This window comes from Chelonia mydas, chromosome 3 (assembly GCF_015237465.2).
Source record: "Chelonia mydas isolate rCheMyd1 chromosome 3, rCheMyd1.pri.v2, whole genome shotgun sequence".
NCBI lineage: Eukaryota > Metazoa > Chordata > Testudines > Cheloniidae > Chelonia > Chelonia mydas.
The window spans coordinates 142,556,287-142,572,104 of NC_057851.1; the positions used below are offsets into that span (position 1 = coordinate 142,556,287).

At 43.9% G+C, this 15,818-nt stretch overlaps 1 protein-coding gene across 10 annotated transcripts in view; it reads left to right on the forward strand.

Moving 5' to 3' along the window:
• LTBP1 (latent transforming growth factor beta binding protein 1) overlaps positions 1–15,818 on the forward strand; it is a 361,660-nt gene that overhangs the window by 183,774 nt on the left and 162,068 nt on the right. For all 10 annotated transcript variants that reach the window (XM_037895450.2, XM_027833839.3, XM_043543429.1 and 7 more), the window contains 2 exons: positions 4,025–4,127; positions 9,825–9,896. In XM_037895450.2, the coding sequence (XP_037751378.1) occupies positions 4,025–4,127; positions 9,825–9,896 (175 nt within the window). The remainder of the gene's footprint in view (positions 1–4,024; positions 4,128–9,824; positions 9,897–15,818) is intronic.

Here is a 15,818-nt window from a genome sequence, read left to right on the forward strand (position 1 = left end):
TCTGTGCATCAGCAGAATCTAAACTATCAGTGGGAATACTGTGCACTTTCTTTAATTATGCAAAGTATAAGTGATATAAAAAAATTAAAGATACACATGTATAAATGTTAAAAAGTGTCGGTCTTAAAGCATAATGAAAGTTGATGCCCCATTAATGGAATCTATTCAAAGCACAGTGTGCACATTAAAGGCTTGCAACTTAAATTAGGGCTAGATTTATGTAGCAGAGCTGCACTGAAAGCAGTGACAGATGGGGAATTTCTGGGGATCTCCCCAGGGCAGTCACCCACCTATTTTTTGTGTCTCAGAACCTGAGATAGAGAGGGTTAAAGAATTATCTGTCGGGGAGCAGGGTGAGACTTCTAAGGAGGGTGAGGCTCCAATCCAAGTTTTCGCCCCACTGAAATGGAGCTTCACTCCAGTGAGGCTCAGACTGTGAAAGAGGAGAGCCTTTCTGGAAAGTGTGGCTGGCTGGGAAACCGGGCATGCGGTGCCATGAGTGTTGGAAGGATCTCAAGCACTATGTTGGAGGAAACAGGAACATCAGAGCTCATAAGCCAGAGTACACGCCTGCCTACTTTAGAAGCTCTGCATGGCTACCACCTTCCCCTGCTGCATATGTCCTAAACGCAGGGTGGGAAACCTCCTTTCTGTCACGGGCCATTGACCCACAGAAAAAAATCAATCACGGGCCACTCACCCACCCGGGGTGGGGGGAGGCATAGAGGTTCGGGGCTTCCCCCCAAGGGGGGCGCTGCAGGCTGGATGAAATTAACCAATGGGCCAGATCCAGCCCTTGGGCCGTAGGTTCCCCACCCGTGTCCTAAATCATGCAAATCTGGAGCACCATTTATATGGAGCTGAGGAGCCCCACATGGCAGATGCCTTCCCTTGATGTCAGTTCCTAAAGTGGCTGGATGCTAATCAAATTACCACTGATTCTTCAAGCTTCAATTCATCATAGATGTGATAGGAGCAAGATCTTAAATCGTTGGCAGTATTTATTGATAGGACTGTAAACCACAGTTGCCAGATGACTCAGAATTTGGAATCCTTATTCTTGCTCATGGTTTTTATATGGAAATCTGAAACCATTATGACCACCGAGATCATGATCTTCAGTACAGTACAAATGCTACAGCACCACACCTAAACTAAGAGTGAGCTTTACCTTTTATTTTTTAATCCTTATGTTTTGTTGATTTGTTTGGGTTTTTTCTTTCTTCAGTTTAATGTGGTTAAATGATATATTTCATATTTGGGGGGGGGGGGAAACAACCAATAAACAAAACAAAAGCTGCTTCTGGAGTATTGCCTCTGCACGATGCACACTGTTGGGATGTCTTTTGATGCCGCAGGAGATTGGATCCTTCTAGAAAAACTGTGCCTATTAGGTGCCACATACGTGCCCCTCATGGCACCAAATGCTCACTGTCTGAGGTCATAAGGGGAGGTGCAGTCTCAACCACCTTGATTCCTCCCACTAAAGCTCAGAGACCAGAAAAGTAGAGGAACTGAGGAAGAAGGGAAGGGCAGGAGGTGGGGGAGAAGAATATAAGTATAAATATGCATAGGAAATATTCACAAAGAACTCCAATTACCAGTAAGTAACTTTTTTGAGTTTTGCGAGAGTAGTGCAGTCTCCAGGAAGGCAGGCTGAACAGATCTAGTTGAACAGGAACACTGCCCTTCCAAACAGTGTGTCTGACTGGGATGCCAGGTCAAGGGAGTAGTGCTGTATACAGGTGTGAATAGAAGTCCTTGTAAATGTTTAGGGCTGCACTAGAAGGAAATATTATGAAAGCTGTCTAGTTGAGTGAGCTCTAAGAGTTGGAGCAATTCTGACTAAGATGTAGCAAGTTTCAGTACATAATTTTATCCTCTCAGAGAGGCATTGTGGAGAGATGGCATTTCCCCCCACCCCCACCCTACCGGACCCCTTGGTATGTCACAAAAACTCTGACCCTATTTAAATAAAAGCTTAATCCCTTTTAACATGTATGGTTAAGTCTGACTTCCCCAGGATTGCATGTGGCTTTGGGGGGAAAAGACCTGGGGTGAAATCCTGGCCCCGTTAAAGTGAATCGGAGTTTATTTTATTCCTGTCTTTCAACTGACAAATCTTAAAGTCTGTTTCCTCCAGTGCAGAGGCGCTGGAACATTTTTAGTAGTGGGGGTGCTGAAAGCCAGCCCCCTTACCTCTGTCCGGGCCCCCCCCCCGAACTGAGGCTGGGAGGAGGGCTGTGTCTCCTGGGGGGGGGAACCCGGACAGGGGAAAGGGGGCTGAGGCCACAGCTGGGGGTGAGTTTGGGGGCAGGAGCGGAGCCCTGGGCTGGGACCGGCAGCTGGGACCCCACGTGCGGGGCCAAGCTGTGGGGCCGAGTGGCGGGCCCCGGGAGCGGAGCCCTGGGAGCAGGGGGCCAGGCACAGGGCCAGTGGCCGGGGAGCAGGGCAGGCAACTGGGGCCCTAGAAGCAGAGCACGGGGCCGGGAGTGGGATCCTGGCCACGGGCCCCAGGCACAGGTCCAGCGGCCAGGGAGTGGGGCCAGTGGCCAGGACCCAAGCCCCAGGTGAGGGGTTGAGGAGCGGAGTGTGGGCAGAGGGCTGGGAGCAGGGCGTAGGTGTGGGAAGCACCACCAGGCTCTATGTGTGGAGCCAGTGGCTGGGGAGCAGGGCACAGGGCCAGCCTCCGGAACCCAAGGTGGGGAGTGGAGCCCTGGGGACAGGGCCAGCTGCTCCACATAAAACCTGGGGGTGCTGCAGAACCCCCTGCACCCCTACTTCCCATGCCTATGCTTCAGTGGCAGATGTAATCTAGTTCCTGAGTACAATAGATGCACAAACTAGGAGAATAGTCATTAAAGAGACTAGGGCTGCAGTATTTCTCCAGGCATTCTTCTAGCAGGTTATGGTGTTTTAGGGCCCCATTCTCCCATCTAGACTGAAAGCACTGAGAAGAGAAAATCTCCAGTTTTCTACTAGTGACATTTCTAAGTAGCTCCACAATTCTTAACTTTTGGGCTGTTATATTTGTGTGGAACTCACCTATTTTAGCTTGAAGAGATGGCTCAGGGTGGCACGGGTTCCATGTTGCAGAATTGTTTTACACCTAATTGATACTCTTCAGGTACACAGTAGGTGTACACATCTTTCTGTATCCATTCTCTAGACAGAAAATCCATTTTACTTGCCTTTGCCTTGCAAAATGAAAAATATCAACAATCAAGGAGGTACATTTAAGCAATTGTTAAAGTGTTAACATATTTACTAATATAGGGTACTAATATAGGATCCTGTTTTCCTTATTCGAGACAAAACACCATTTGAAATAAATGAGATTTTTGCCTCAGTAAGCACTGCAAGACTGGGCCAATTGCTTACATAATTAAAGAGTCACAAATAAAAATAGATAGGCATCACTTACCTTTTTTGCCCAATCATCTTGCTTATGTTAAATTCTCTTTCAGTTTACAAATACTAGACTCTTTCAATATAATTTTACAATTTCAGTAACCAGTCATAAACATTAGGTACAACTTGTGGTACTATGGGTATTTGTATTTTAAAAATGAAATAGGAAATGACATTTAAAAATCATGGTAATACTTTCTTGTCCCTTTCTTTAAAAGAATAATGGGAAAGGTATTTGAGATGATTTATATACCTTTTGAAAAAGTGCAGGGGCAGATTTTTATAAAGCAAAATTTAAGGAGTTACTGCCAATGAAGAATTACTAGCTTGGAAATATACTCAATCTTTCAGTGACTGGTTTTTGTTCTGAAGGTTGAAGGGGAAAAAAATACTGAAACAAAATGTTTTAAAACTGAACCTGCTCACCCCCACAAAGAGGGCTAGCTCAAGGCCAGTGCACTATTTAAGTTCCACTGAGGGCTTCAGTGAGTCTTCAGTGGGCCTCTGCAGATGGGTGAGTTTTACCCAAGATGATTTTGTAATATAGCAGTGTTCTAGAGGGGAGCATCTTACAGTAACACTAACCTGAATATTCTTTACTTAATTATTCCAGTGTGGTAAAGCGCTCCCTGGCCTATCAAAGCAAGAAGACTGCTGTGGAACTGTGGGTACTTCCTGGGGCTTTAACAAATGTCACAAATGTCCCAAGAAGCCATGTAAGTGTGATTTCATTATTGTTTTCTGCATCAGTTCACTTATTTGTGCTCTAAATACCTTTTCTTTAAGAGAAAGGCTAACACTATATTTCAAAAGAACCGTATTATTTGATATAAGAAAGGTTATAGAAGGTACACTCTGAGCTTCAGTGACAATGAAATAATTTTTTTATTTTTCCTTCTCTGACTGAGCTAGTGATGCTTCATTGTGTTTTCTCAATGTAGGGAGATAATGATATTGAATCATCTTGCATAACCTAGCTGGACTTATTTTTTTAAAGTTTGCACAAAAATGTTAAATTATAGAGGCACCAGTTCCTACTTAGAGAAAATGCAATGACATCTTGAGACCTTGAATGAACTTTGAGTTTTAATGCCAAAGCTTTCCAGGCTCTAAAATATCAGTTACATTTTAAACTCTGTTGTTCGAATGCTGTCTATACAATTAGGGTACCATGAAGACTTTCCCAATATTTTTGCTACAGCTTGACATAATAATGTAAAATAGTGAAAAATAGCTATTAAATGATTCTCATGAAAGGTAAACCTAATCTATTGAAACATTTCATAACTTTAATAATAAATAATTATACCTAGTTCTGAAATGGCTTTGGGGAGGAAAGACCTGGGGTGAAATCCTGGCCCCATTAAAGTCAATGGGAGTTTATTTTATCCCTGTCTCTAAGCACTTTACAATAGATCTCTAAGCACTTTACAAAGAAGGTATCCTTATCCCTATTTTGCAGATGGGGAAACTGACACAAAGAGAGGCCAAAGTGACTTGCCCAAGGTCATCCAGCTGGCTGGTAGCAATGCAGGGAATAAAATGCTGGTCTCATGAGTCCCAGTCCAATACTATATTCCCTAGGCCACACTCCTTTCCCAATTATTAACATGGGATACTTAACACAAGGAAATATATTAATTGTTTTGTATGGTGTAGCATATCTTTATCCATGAATTTAGGGATGCATTTTTATTTAAAAATTCTCAAAGGAAAAAACCATGTGTCATATTGTGATTGACCTTTTCACGGGCAGCACAAGGGCTCTGCGGGAGTAGTTTTGTCAGGAGTCTTTTACAGCCCAGAAGGGGAATCTGCAAAAGTAATTACTGACTCAGTCTGGCCCATTGATTTATGAGGTAGTGTATTTTGTGTCCCAGAGTCCCCTAATCTTATGATTTGCTTCCACATAAGGCACTCATTGGGTGTCTTTAAGAACATAAGATCGGCCATAATGGGTCAGTCCAAAGGTCCGTCTAGCCCAGTATCCTGTCTTCTGACAGTGGCCCAATGACAGGTGCCCCAGAGGGAATGAACAGAACAGGTAATCATCAAGTGATCCATGCCCTGTCACCCATTCTGGCAACCAGAGGCTAGGGACACCATCCCTGCTCATCCTGGCTAATAGCCATTGATGGACCTATTCTCCATGAACTTATCTAGTTCTTTTTTGAAAACTGTTATAGTATTGGCCTTCACAACATCCTCTGGCCAAGAGTTCCACAGGTTGACTGTGTGTTGTGTGAAAAAATCTGAAACCTGTTCCTTTGGTTTGTTTTATAACTGCTGCCTATTGATTTGATTTGGTGACCCCTAGTTTTTGTGTTATAAGAAGGAGTAAATAACACTTCCTTATTTACTTTCAGGCATATGTGCCAAATTGTGCTTCACAGTTGCATCAAAGACTTAAATTTCTGTAGAACATTTTTTTCCAAAGAATAAATGTAACAGTTTATAATGGGATTTTATAAAAAATATACTGTACATATCTGAGGATCTGTATTGCACATCTTATTCTTATATTCTTATTTTGATATTCTTATATTTTGATGATGAAGATAAGAATTTTTCAGTGGTTGAGAAGACTAGACATAACCACGTAGTATATAGGATTAAAGAATTTACCATTGAAAACAGAGATAAAGAGCCTGGAGCAAATATGTAAAAATAGAATAGCAGATATGAAATACTAATATTTAAGGCTTCTCATTAGTATCATGATGCAAAAGGGTTGGTTTCTTTAACAGAGGTATTGGAAGAAAAGGATACACACAATGTTGTGATTTTTGGCAATGGTAAGCATGGAGAAATTACCCAAGTGAATAATGGGTGTGGAGTTTGTAAATATATGATGTGTTCATGTTCTTCATTCACACACCCACGTCCACCTACAGCCCTTCTGTAGATTTTTTTTTTAAGCATTAAAATGCTGACTTGTTCCTTATAAAGCTGAGCAAACTGACTGATCCTAAAAACTGCCAATACAGATTAGGAGAAAATCAAATAAACTGTTAACAGTTTGACATTTAAATTGTATTCATGTCTTCTGTTGACTCATTCACAGGATGCAGATTCAGGGTCAGATTATTCCCATGTCATTTTGATAGTTTTCCTTTGCTAAGTTGGTATTACTCTCCATACTGTAGTCATCTTGGAAGAAAATAGACTTTCCATGGCTTTCTCTTTTATGGTTTTGTGCTTTATGATCTTTACTTGAGACTGAAATATTTTTATAAACGCCAGTTTTTGAGCAGGTTGGATTTAGCGTTTGGTTGTCTGCGAGACCCCGATTCAGCAAAAGTATTCAAGCATGTGCTTAAGTCATACTATCTCTATCCTCTTTTCTTTCCCTGTTCAGTAAAGCACTAAAGCATGTGCTTAATTTTAGACACATTCTTAAATCCTATTGACTTTAATGGGATTTTTGCATGTATCTGAAGTTAAACACATTCTTAAGTACTTTACTGAATCAGGTCTACAACCTGTGGTAAACCCAGGACAAACAGCTACAAAAGGAGGGTAGTAATTAGTCCCAGGAGATTAAAAGGCCCCTCCCTGTCCACTGAGAAAAGATAACCATGGGGCAATAAGGTTCAGCTAGGAAAGGGGTTGCTAGGGAACCAATTAGGTTCAGCTGACTCCAACTACTTGAGACCTTTTTAAACCCTCCCCTGGGTGGAAGGAGGAGAAGAGTGAGGGAGTGAGAGGAGCAGGGAAGCTGCCAGTAGGCTGTTTACAGCAAGACACCAAACCTTCCCAGTAGGGAGGCTGCACTTCCTCCCCAGAAGGGAAGGAAAACAAGGACAAGGGACTGACTGAGGAGAGGAGTAGCAGGACCCTGTGCCACCTATAAGGATTCGCCTTGCCCCAAACCTGAGTCTCTAAGGCTAGAAAGGACTGAGCCTACTGAGGTGAACAAGGTATTTTGCCACAAACCTTGGCTTGAAACAGCTTTTGTGGCTTGTATGCCCACAGGCTTAATAATACTGAAAAATATGAGCAGAAAATAGAAACAGGTTATATGTCAAAGTTTGTTTTTTTAACAAGAGAACCTTTTGAATCAAATTGTACAGTGTTATATTACAAGTGGAGGCTGATGTCCATTCAGAATGCTTGTCAATAATTAGTACTTGCTAAATGAATAAGAAAGAAATGTAGGATTTTATTCGTCTCCCACATTGCTCAACTGTGAGCCAACCCAACACACCCCATACTCCACTTCACCTGCAGGAAGCAGTGATGCTGAAAAAGATTTGGGGGTCATGGTGAATAATCAGCTGAACATGAGCTCCCAGTATGATGCTGTGGTCAAAAGAACTAATATGATCCTGGGATGCATAAACAGGGGAATCTCAAGTAGGATTAGAGAAGAGGTTATTTTACCTCTGTATTTGGCATTAGTGCAACCACTGCTGGAATACTATGCCCTCAATTCAGTAAAACTGTTGATAAATTGGAGAGGGTTCTGAGAAGAGACATGAGAATGATTAAAGGGTTAGAAAACATGATTTATAATGATAAACTCAAGAAGCTCAATCTATTTAGCTAAACATAAAGAAGGTTAAGGGGTGCTTCATTACATCTGTAAGTATACGTGGGCTCTTCAGTCTAGCAGAGAAAGGTATAACATGATCCAGTAGGTGGAAGTTGAATCTAGACACATTCAAACTGGAAATAAGGTGTAAATTTTTGACAGTGAGGCTAATTAACCATTGGAATAATTTACCAGGAGTCATGGTAAATTCTCCATCACTGACATTTTTAAATCAAGATTGGATGTTTTTCTAAAAGATCTACTCTAGGAATTATTTTTGGTAAATTCTATGGCCTGTGTTATACAGGTTAGATTAGGTGATCACAATGGTTCCTTCTGGTCTTGGAATCTATGAAAATCCTTTTTCTCTCAATGCTTAGTCTGTGCTGCTAAAATAAATAATGATTTGGTTTTAAGAAGGCTGTTTTGTCCCTGTATACCAATGGTCAAAGACTCCTGAATGGAAATAACTGCAGGTGCCAAGACTAGTTTGTTCCTGCTGGGTAAGGACGGTTGATATATCCAGTACAGAAGCAAGGGCTTGGTCGAAGAGTGGGCGAATTACATAATTTCACTCCAGCATACTTAAAGGCGATAGATAAAGGCATGATACTTGCACCTGAGGTGGTGCAGTCAGAGAGACCAGGAAGGGGAAAGAGGTGGAGCTAGCCCCATCACTGTGACAAATATCATTTCCAATTTTTTTTTCATTTAAATTCAAAAAATTGCAGCCAGTTTAAAGGTCAAAATTGCGTATGTTTTAAACCCACAACCCATGAAGAAACAGATCTATTTCTGCTTAAAATATATCCAGGGAAGCTGCATCTGAGACTATTATTATTATTATTAATTTGTATTACCACAGTGCCAATTAAGATAATATTATTGTTACCAATTAAGATAATGTTATTGTTCAGGATTAGACTTAGAAAATCAACCTCACAATATATCTTGGAGGAAAGAAACAATAAATAGAAACAAACTATTAATTAGCTGAAGACTTTCTAGTTTGGCTAAAGTGAATTCATTTTGTGTTGTTATCCTTTATAATTCACATTAGATAATTTATAATTAATAGCCAACAAATGACAGTCTTTTAAAACTCAAAAAGATTAAAAAGATAAAGCATAAGTCTGTTTCCTTTCTTATAATTATGGTTGCACTATTATAAAAATAAAATATATGACTGACTATATTTTTCAATGGATCTCAGATATGTTCAGATTTATTATAGTGGGAGCAGCAACAACTGCCATCGTTAAGGTTGCATTCAGGTTCCTATTCCAGCTCTGATTTCATTAGCTTGAACATTTCTAAAACAATTGTCTTCCAAGCTGAAATTTTCCAGCATGGCCACTTCCTGAAATTGATATTTGTATTTTCAGCAGGGATGATTCAGTCATTTTTGAAAATGAGTAGAATGAAACAGAAAGTTTCCTAAGGGATTGTGTCAGGGTGTGAAAGTCCTGGAGTGGGGCTTAGCACGCTGTAGCAGTGTCCATATGGGATGTTGCCATGTAGCAAGCTGGTGCACCGAGATTTATACCCTTGTCTTTTTATGGCAGTAAATTCCCATGTAGACAAGCCATAATTTCAAAGAATTCCTGTCATGGTGTTATGTCATATTATCTGCAAAATGGTATTTGATTGAGTAATTAAAAATTGTAGTAATGAATACACAGAAGGAGACAGTGTTCAGATTGCATGTGCAACCTAAATATTGGCATTTCCTGACTTTTAAGTACTTAACTATGCATCCTTAAAAATGTAAATGTAACTTTTTTTGATAGAATTATATAGTAATTTGACTGTGATGCTCTCCATATAAATGTGTCATACATTGTAATAACTAACCAGTAGTTTTCTTTTTTTCCCCCAGCTTACCCTGGATACACCCAAATGGTGGAATGCCCCCAAGGTTACAAGAGAATTAATGCTACCTTTTGTCAAGGTAAGATATTTGTCAACGATTAACTTCGTTTGTTTTGAGTAAATCTTCTGGGCTAAATTAATCCTAGGCCTAGTTCCCCTGATTGCAGTTACGTGGATGAATTTGGCTCATTGATTGTGCTTGGGAGAAACGAGTGTAACTGAGTCCAAAATATTGGCAGCGGTCTAGCATAGCTTACTACAAAGCAAACAGCTGTTTGTACCCTTACTGGTCTTTTATGACATATAAAGGTAGTTTCATAAAATTTTACTTCTGTTGGTTTTTTATGAAAAATATCAGGCTCAGACTTTTTCTTTTGCTGAAGGATGTTAAGTCTACCTTTCCTGAGGCTGCAGTAGCATCTGCAGAGCAGTATGGGGGAAGGGGAGGGTAAAGGATTCCTTTCCCTAGTTACTCCTGATTTACACTGATGTGAGAGGAGAATCAGGCCCCATCATTCAAACAGCTCCTAAGTGTTTGTGTATATATTGTACACACAAACATAATCAACAGAAACTATAAATAGAAACCAAATTAGGCAGAAGTGGTAACACAGGATAGCTTTCTAAAAGCCATTATTGGCATTGAATTAAATCCTGCCGGTGGCACAAGGCAAGACCCTACAGAAACCCAGAAGCTTCACTACAAGAACAATGGCCCCCAAACACAGCCTGGCCTGCTGAGCTAAGACTGGCCAGCTCAGCCAATGGTATCACCACCGCAGCAAGTGGTGAGACGTGACCTCAGACGGAAGCTCCCTTCCTCCCTTCTGTGTAGCCATGTACTCCTCTGTAGTGTGTGAACTACCACCCTATGGAGGCCTCTCCTCTGTCACATGGACAGGCTTTGAATTGAGCACTATTCTGCAGGGCTCCATGTGCTCAGCCATGCCCTGGGATACATGATCAAGCCTTTAATAAGGCAGATAAGTACATTCAAATTGTAAAGTTATGAAATAATTTGACCTTAATTGGATGTTTCCCGTTTCCTAATGTAATATTTTTTAATAGAATCTTCACTTTGATTTCTAGGTTTTCCAGTATTTGCATTTTTCTGAGAAAACTGTAACATTCTCATAAAGGATGTTTTTTTCTTGAGCTTTTCCTGATCCTTTCCTGGAGGCTCTTTCAACCTTAACTTCAGATTAAGCAAGCTTTATTTTTTGCCTAAGAATTTGTTATTTAAGTCACAGTACGATATAATTTTTTTCTGTCCACTGAGAAATAATTACACGCTGTCAATATGAAGCTTTTTTTTAAATTTCTGCTTAGTAGGTAACCAAACCATGGTGTCATTACACTGTTGACAAGTAATGGCCATGAGTCTGATTTTGAGCTCATTTATACCTGTTTTACGTTTGTAACTCCACTGACTTCAATAGAGTTATTTCTGTGTTGTTTTTAGGGCCCTGCCAAGTTCACAGACATGAAAAAACACGTCACAGACCGTGAAATCTGATATTCCCCCGTGAACTCTGGTCTTCTGTGTGTTTTTATCCTATACTATACAGATTTCATGGTGGAGACCAGCGTTTCTCAAATTGGGGATCCTGACCCAAAAGGGAGTTGCTGGGGGGGTCACAAGATTATTTTAGGGGGGTCGCAGTATTGTTACCCTTACTTCTGCACTGTCTTCAGAGCTGGATGGCCAGAGAGTGGCGGCTGTTGGCCGGGTGCCCAGCTCTGAAGGCAGCACCCTGCCAGAGGCAGCACAGAAATAAGAGTAGCAGTACTGCAAACCCCCCCCCGCCCCTACAATAACCTTGTGACACTCCCCTGCCCCCCACCCCAAACTTCTTTTTGGGTCAAGACCCCTACAATTACAATACGGTGAAATTTCAGATTTAAATAGGTGAAATCATGAGATTTACTATTTTTGAAATCCTATGACCATGAAATTGATTAAAATGGACCATGAATTTGGTAGGGCCCTAGTTGTGTTGGTGTGGAAGTGAAGGCAGAATAATTCCTCAGCACAATCAGAGCAATTCGTTGCTTAATGTATGTTACAAGAACAAGTTGACTACCTGCCTTAAGTAAGTCTCTGTTAAGACATCCTTCAAGCAGAGATGGGCACCTGGGCCAGGAAAGCGGTGGATGAGGCTTGAGCCCACGTCGAGTGTGCTGTAATAGGCGGAGTTAGAACCTTGGCGAGGTTGAAGCAAGAACAGATGCAGGCCGTGATCCATAATGAAATGTCATGTGAAGAGACTGGGAGCCTTTCATCCAGTCTGTCACTGGTATGAACAGTTGATTCGATTTCCTGAAAAGTTTTGTGCTCTCAGTGTAGTCATGAGCTCACTCAGTCAGCACCAAATCAAAACTATAGTGATCTTTATTTGGAATGGTTGGGGCTGATGTGCTATAACTGAAGCATCTGAGATCTCTCTCCGGACGTCTAGTGAATGAAGTCTCTGCTCCCGCGCATTGGCATGCGGCTTGGGATAGAAGACTGGTAGAAAAATGTCTTGTCCAATGTGGAATTGTGGTACCATCTTTGGCAGGAAGGCTGGGTGAGGCCTGAGCTGTACCTTGTCCTTATGGAAGATCGCGTAGGGGAGGTTGGATGTTAGTGCTTTTAACTTGGACGCCCTCCTGGCTGAAGTGATGGCAACCAGGAACAGTACCTTCCACGAGAGAAAGAGAAGGGAGCATGTAGCCAGTGGTTCAAATGGAGCTCCCATTAGTCTGGAGAGGACCAGATAGAGATCCCAAGTGGGTATATTGTATTTGGACGTAGCGTCCCAAGAGTTAAAGCTATACCTGCTGAGGATAGCCTGCTGGTTGGTTATCCTCAGCTGTAGGCCCCCAGCAGCATACACTTTCCTGCCAAAGAGGTCCGTGTGTTTGGCCTCCTTAGCCTTGTGGGCTGGCGCCTGTTGCCCCTGGCAGTCTTTCTCATTCACCACTGAGACCACCGGGGAGCAGGGATGTGGGTGAGAGAATAAAAACTCATATCCCTTGGGGGAGAAAGTACTTTCTCTCCACACCCCTGGCGGTGGGCAGAATGGAGGCTTGAGTGTGCCACAAGGTCTTGTTGTTATTCTGGATTGTTTTAATTATTGGCAGTGCCACTCTGGAAGGACCCTCTGGAGCGAGGATGTCCACCATTGGGTCCTCCTATTTGGTTACCTCCTCTGCCTGTAGGCCCATGTTATGGGCAGTGCGGCAGAGTCGATCCTGGTGAGCCCTGTGGTCAATGGTCAGGGGACCTGAGGCTGATGCTCCTGCCACTGCTTCACCAGGCGACGATGATGAGGTGATAACTGGGGTACAGGGTCCTCGTGGCCCTCAAGCTGTCCTGGTTGTTCCTAGGCTGTGCTAGGCTCCCCCGTTGTTCCAGCCCAGTTGGGAGTGTCCTGGGCTACAGGTGGCACTTGAGCCGCATCCCCTGACTGCTCTGCAGTTTGAGGGGGCAGCCTGGCGAGGGTCGCTTCCATCACCCGAGGGGCAGGTCTATCCCTTGGTGAGTGGGAGGGGTGATGTCCCGAGGCCACCGACCTGGAGGCCCGCGAAGGGGTACCCTGGGCCTTGTGGTAAGCTCAGGGAGTCCAGAAAGGCCATTGTGCAGGGGGTGGTCACTGTGGCTGCCATGCCATTTGGACATCTCTCTGGCGCTTCCTGGACCTATGCCTACCGTGCCTTGAATTAAACAGTTCAGCCGAGGAGCCCGAGGGCGACGACCAAGGCAGTGCCGACAACCCCTGTGCCGACAGTCGGTGCCGTGAAGAAGAGGTTGGGGATCGGTGTCACGATTACCGCATCAAGGATCGGTGCCGGCTGTCCCTCAATTGAGACCAGTGCCGCACGTACGGTGTCCCGGTGCCGTGAGATAGTGCCGATCCTCTGAGGGTGTCCTAGATTGGTGCTGACCCTGGGAGATGCAGATCTCCTCCCAGTGCCATGCAAACTTGTACTGTGGGCAGTACCGGGGAGTGGTGGTGTGGGGATGCGGATTGGGAACGGTGCTGGTCTGGCAACAAGGTGCGCCACATCATCGCGGGCTTGCCTCTAGATGGTACCAGTCTAGGCGGTGCTGGAGGCTTGTCTCTGACGGTAAAGGGCAGAGGCGCCATAATTTCAATGAGGTCCTTAGCAGCCCCAAAAGTGTCCGGCATGGAGGGTGGCTCTAACGGCTCCAACACCTCCACCAGGCACTGCCGGAGGGTCACTAAGTGCCAGACTCAACGGTGCTTGGGGCACCAGAGTCGATGGCACAAGTTCCTGCTGCGTGGTGGCCGAGTCTTTTCTCTGGAGCAGCAATACATTCCCTAATGATCTCGCAGCCCTCTGAGGAGAGTGCCCTCTGTCTGTCTTCTTTTGCCGCTTGTGTGGCACCAGTGATGTGGAGCAGAGCCAGAGCACTGCTCCTTGCTGCGGTGCCAGGGATTTTCGGTGCCGAGGGTCTCTCCTGCCAGAGTCCTTCCTCGGCACTGAGTCACGGATTGATGCTGGGGCACTCCGCCCTGATGAACTTGGGCCTGGGGCTGGGCGGTCCGGTGTCGCAGGACGGAGTGCGGCTTCCATCAATAGTTGTTTTAAACGGAAGTGTCTCTCCTTCTTGGTTCTAGGCTTGAAAGCTTTACAAATCTTACAGCACTGCAACTGATGTGCCTCCCCTAAGCACCTAAGGCATGAGTTGTGAGGGTCACTATTGGGCATAGGCTTCCGGCAAACACCGCAAGACTTAAACTCCTGGGCTTGAGGCATGCCCCACAGCCCAAGGTGGGGTGACAGGATACGAACAATCCCGGTCACCAACCACTACTAACAACTATATTAACATCACTTAACCTTGTGCCTAGTTCTTTGTAGTTTTAGTTTTAAGGGAGCGATTGCGAGCAAGTGAACACAGTTCCAATGCCACCATGGATGGTAAGAAGGAACTGAAGTGGGGTCAGTTCGGCAGGGTCATATATTGAGCACCATGAAGGCACCACTCCAAGGTGCTCCCTAGCCAACCCAACAGGAGCTGCTAAGGGAGAAGTTTCCGATGACCTTGCATGTGGCGTGCACGCACCTGATTGGAATTGACGTGAACAAGCACTCGAAGAAGAACTTTGTTACACGAGGATAAAGAAACATATAGCAACCAGCCAAGTAAAGAAATGGTGATACCAAAAAACAAAACAAAACTGCTTTGAAGCGCACATAACATAAACTTCAAAAACTGCTGCCTCTGTCACTGGGGGGATGTGAACTGCAATCTGAGTTTCTCTGTCAGATGCTTTGGGGTACGTGCTGCCAAATTCCTGACACAAAAGCACTGCCCATGTCCCTTGCTCTGGATGAGGGCTAGAGGCATCAGATGTGTCAGAAGACTGGCACCACTAGAAAAGGAAGGTGGTGGGAATGCCATGAGCTTCAGTCTGACCTATGAGGGCAGGAATGGCTTCCCACTGGAGAAAGATGGGGTGCAGAAAAAGGAGGAAACAGAGGAAGATGGCAGGAAGAGATGCCACATGTTGGTGGCAACTTCCTGACAGGGAACCTGGGTAGAAGTGAGGGAGATGAGGGCAAGGCACATCGAGGTCAAGCCCCTTGTCAGACATACAAATAGTACATATTTAGTAGCAAGATGCTCCTAACCAGGTCCAGGAGATTATCTGACTGGTTCGGATTGTGCATATGACAGTATAATCATTCTGGATATTAGCTACAGGGTTTCTCAGCATCTGCAAAGGAGACAGGATCTTCATTTCAGCACACTGGCTGTCTCAAGATTATCCCCATCCTGCTGAGCATGGTCTGGTCGAGAAGGAGGTAGAGACTGCTCCATATATGGGCAGTCTCTTTTTATATGTTCCTGGTAGCACACAATCTCCTGAGACGCCTTCGGTGTTCCTCCTCCTCCTTCTTGGCACCCTTAACAGTTATGGGTTCTCTGGTCTTCCTCCCCCATCCAGACCCTTAAACTGCTGACCCCCTGTGGGAATGTCCACCT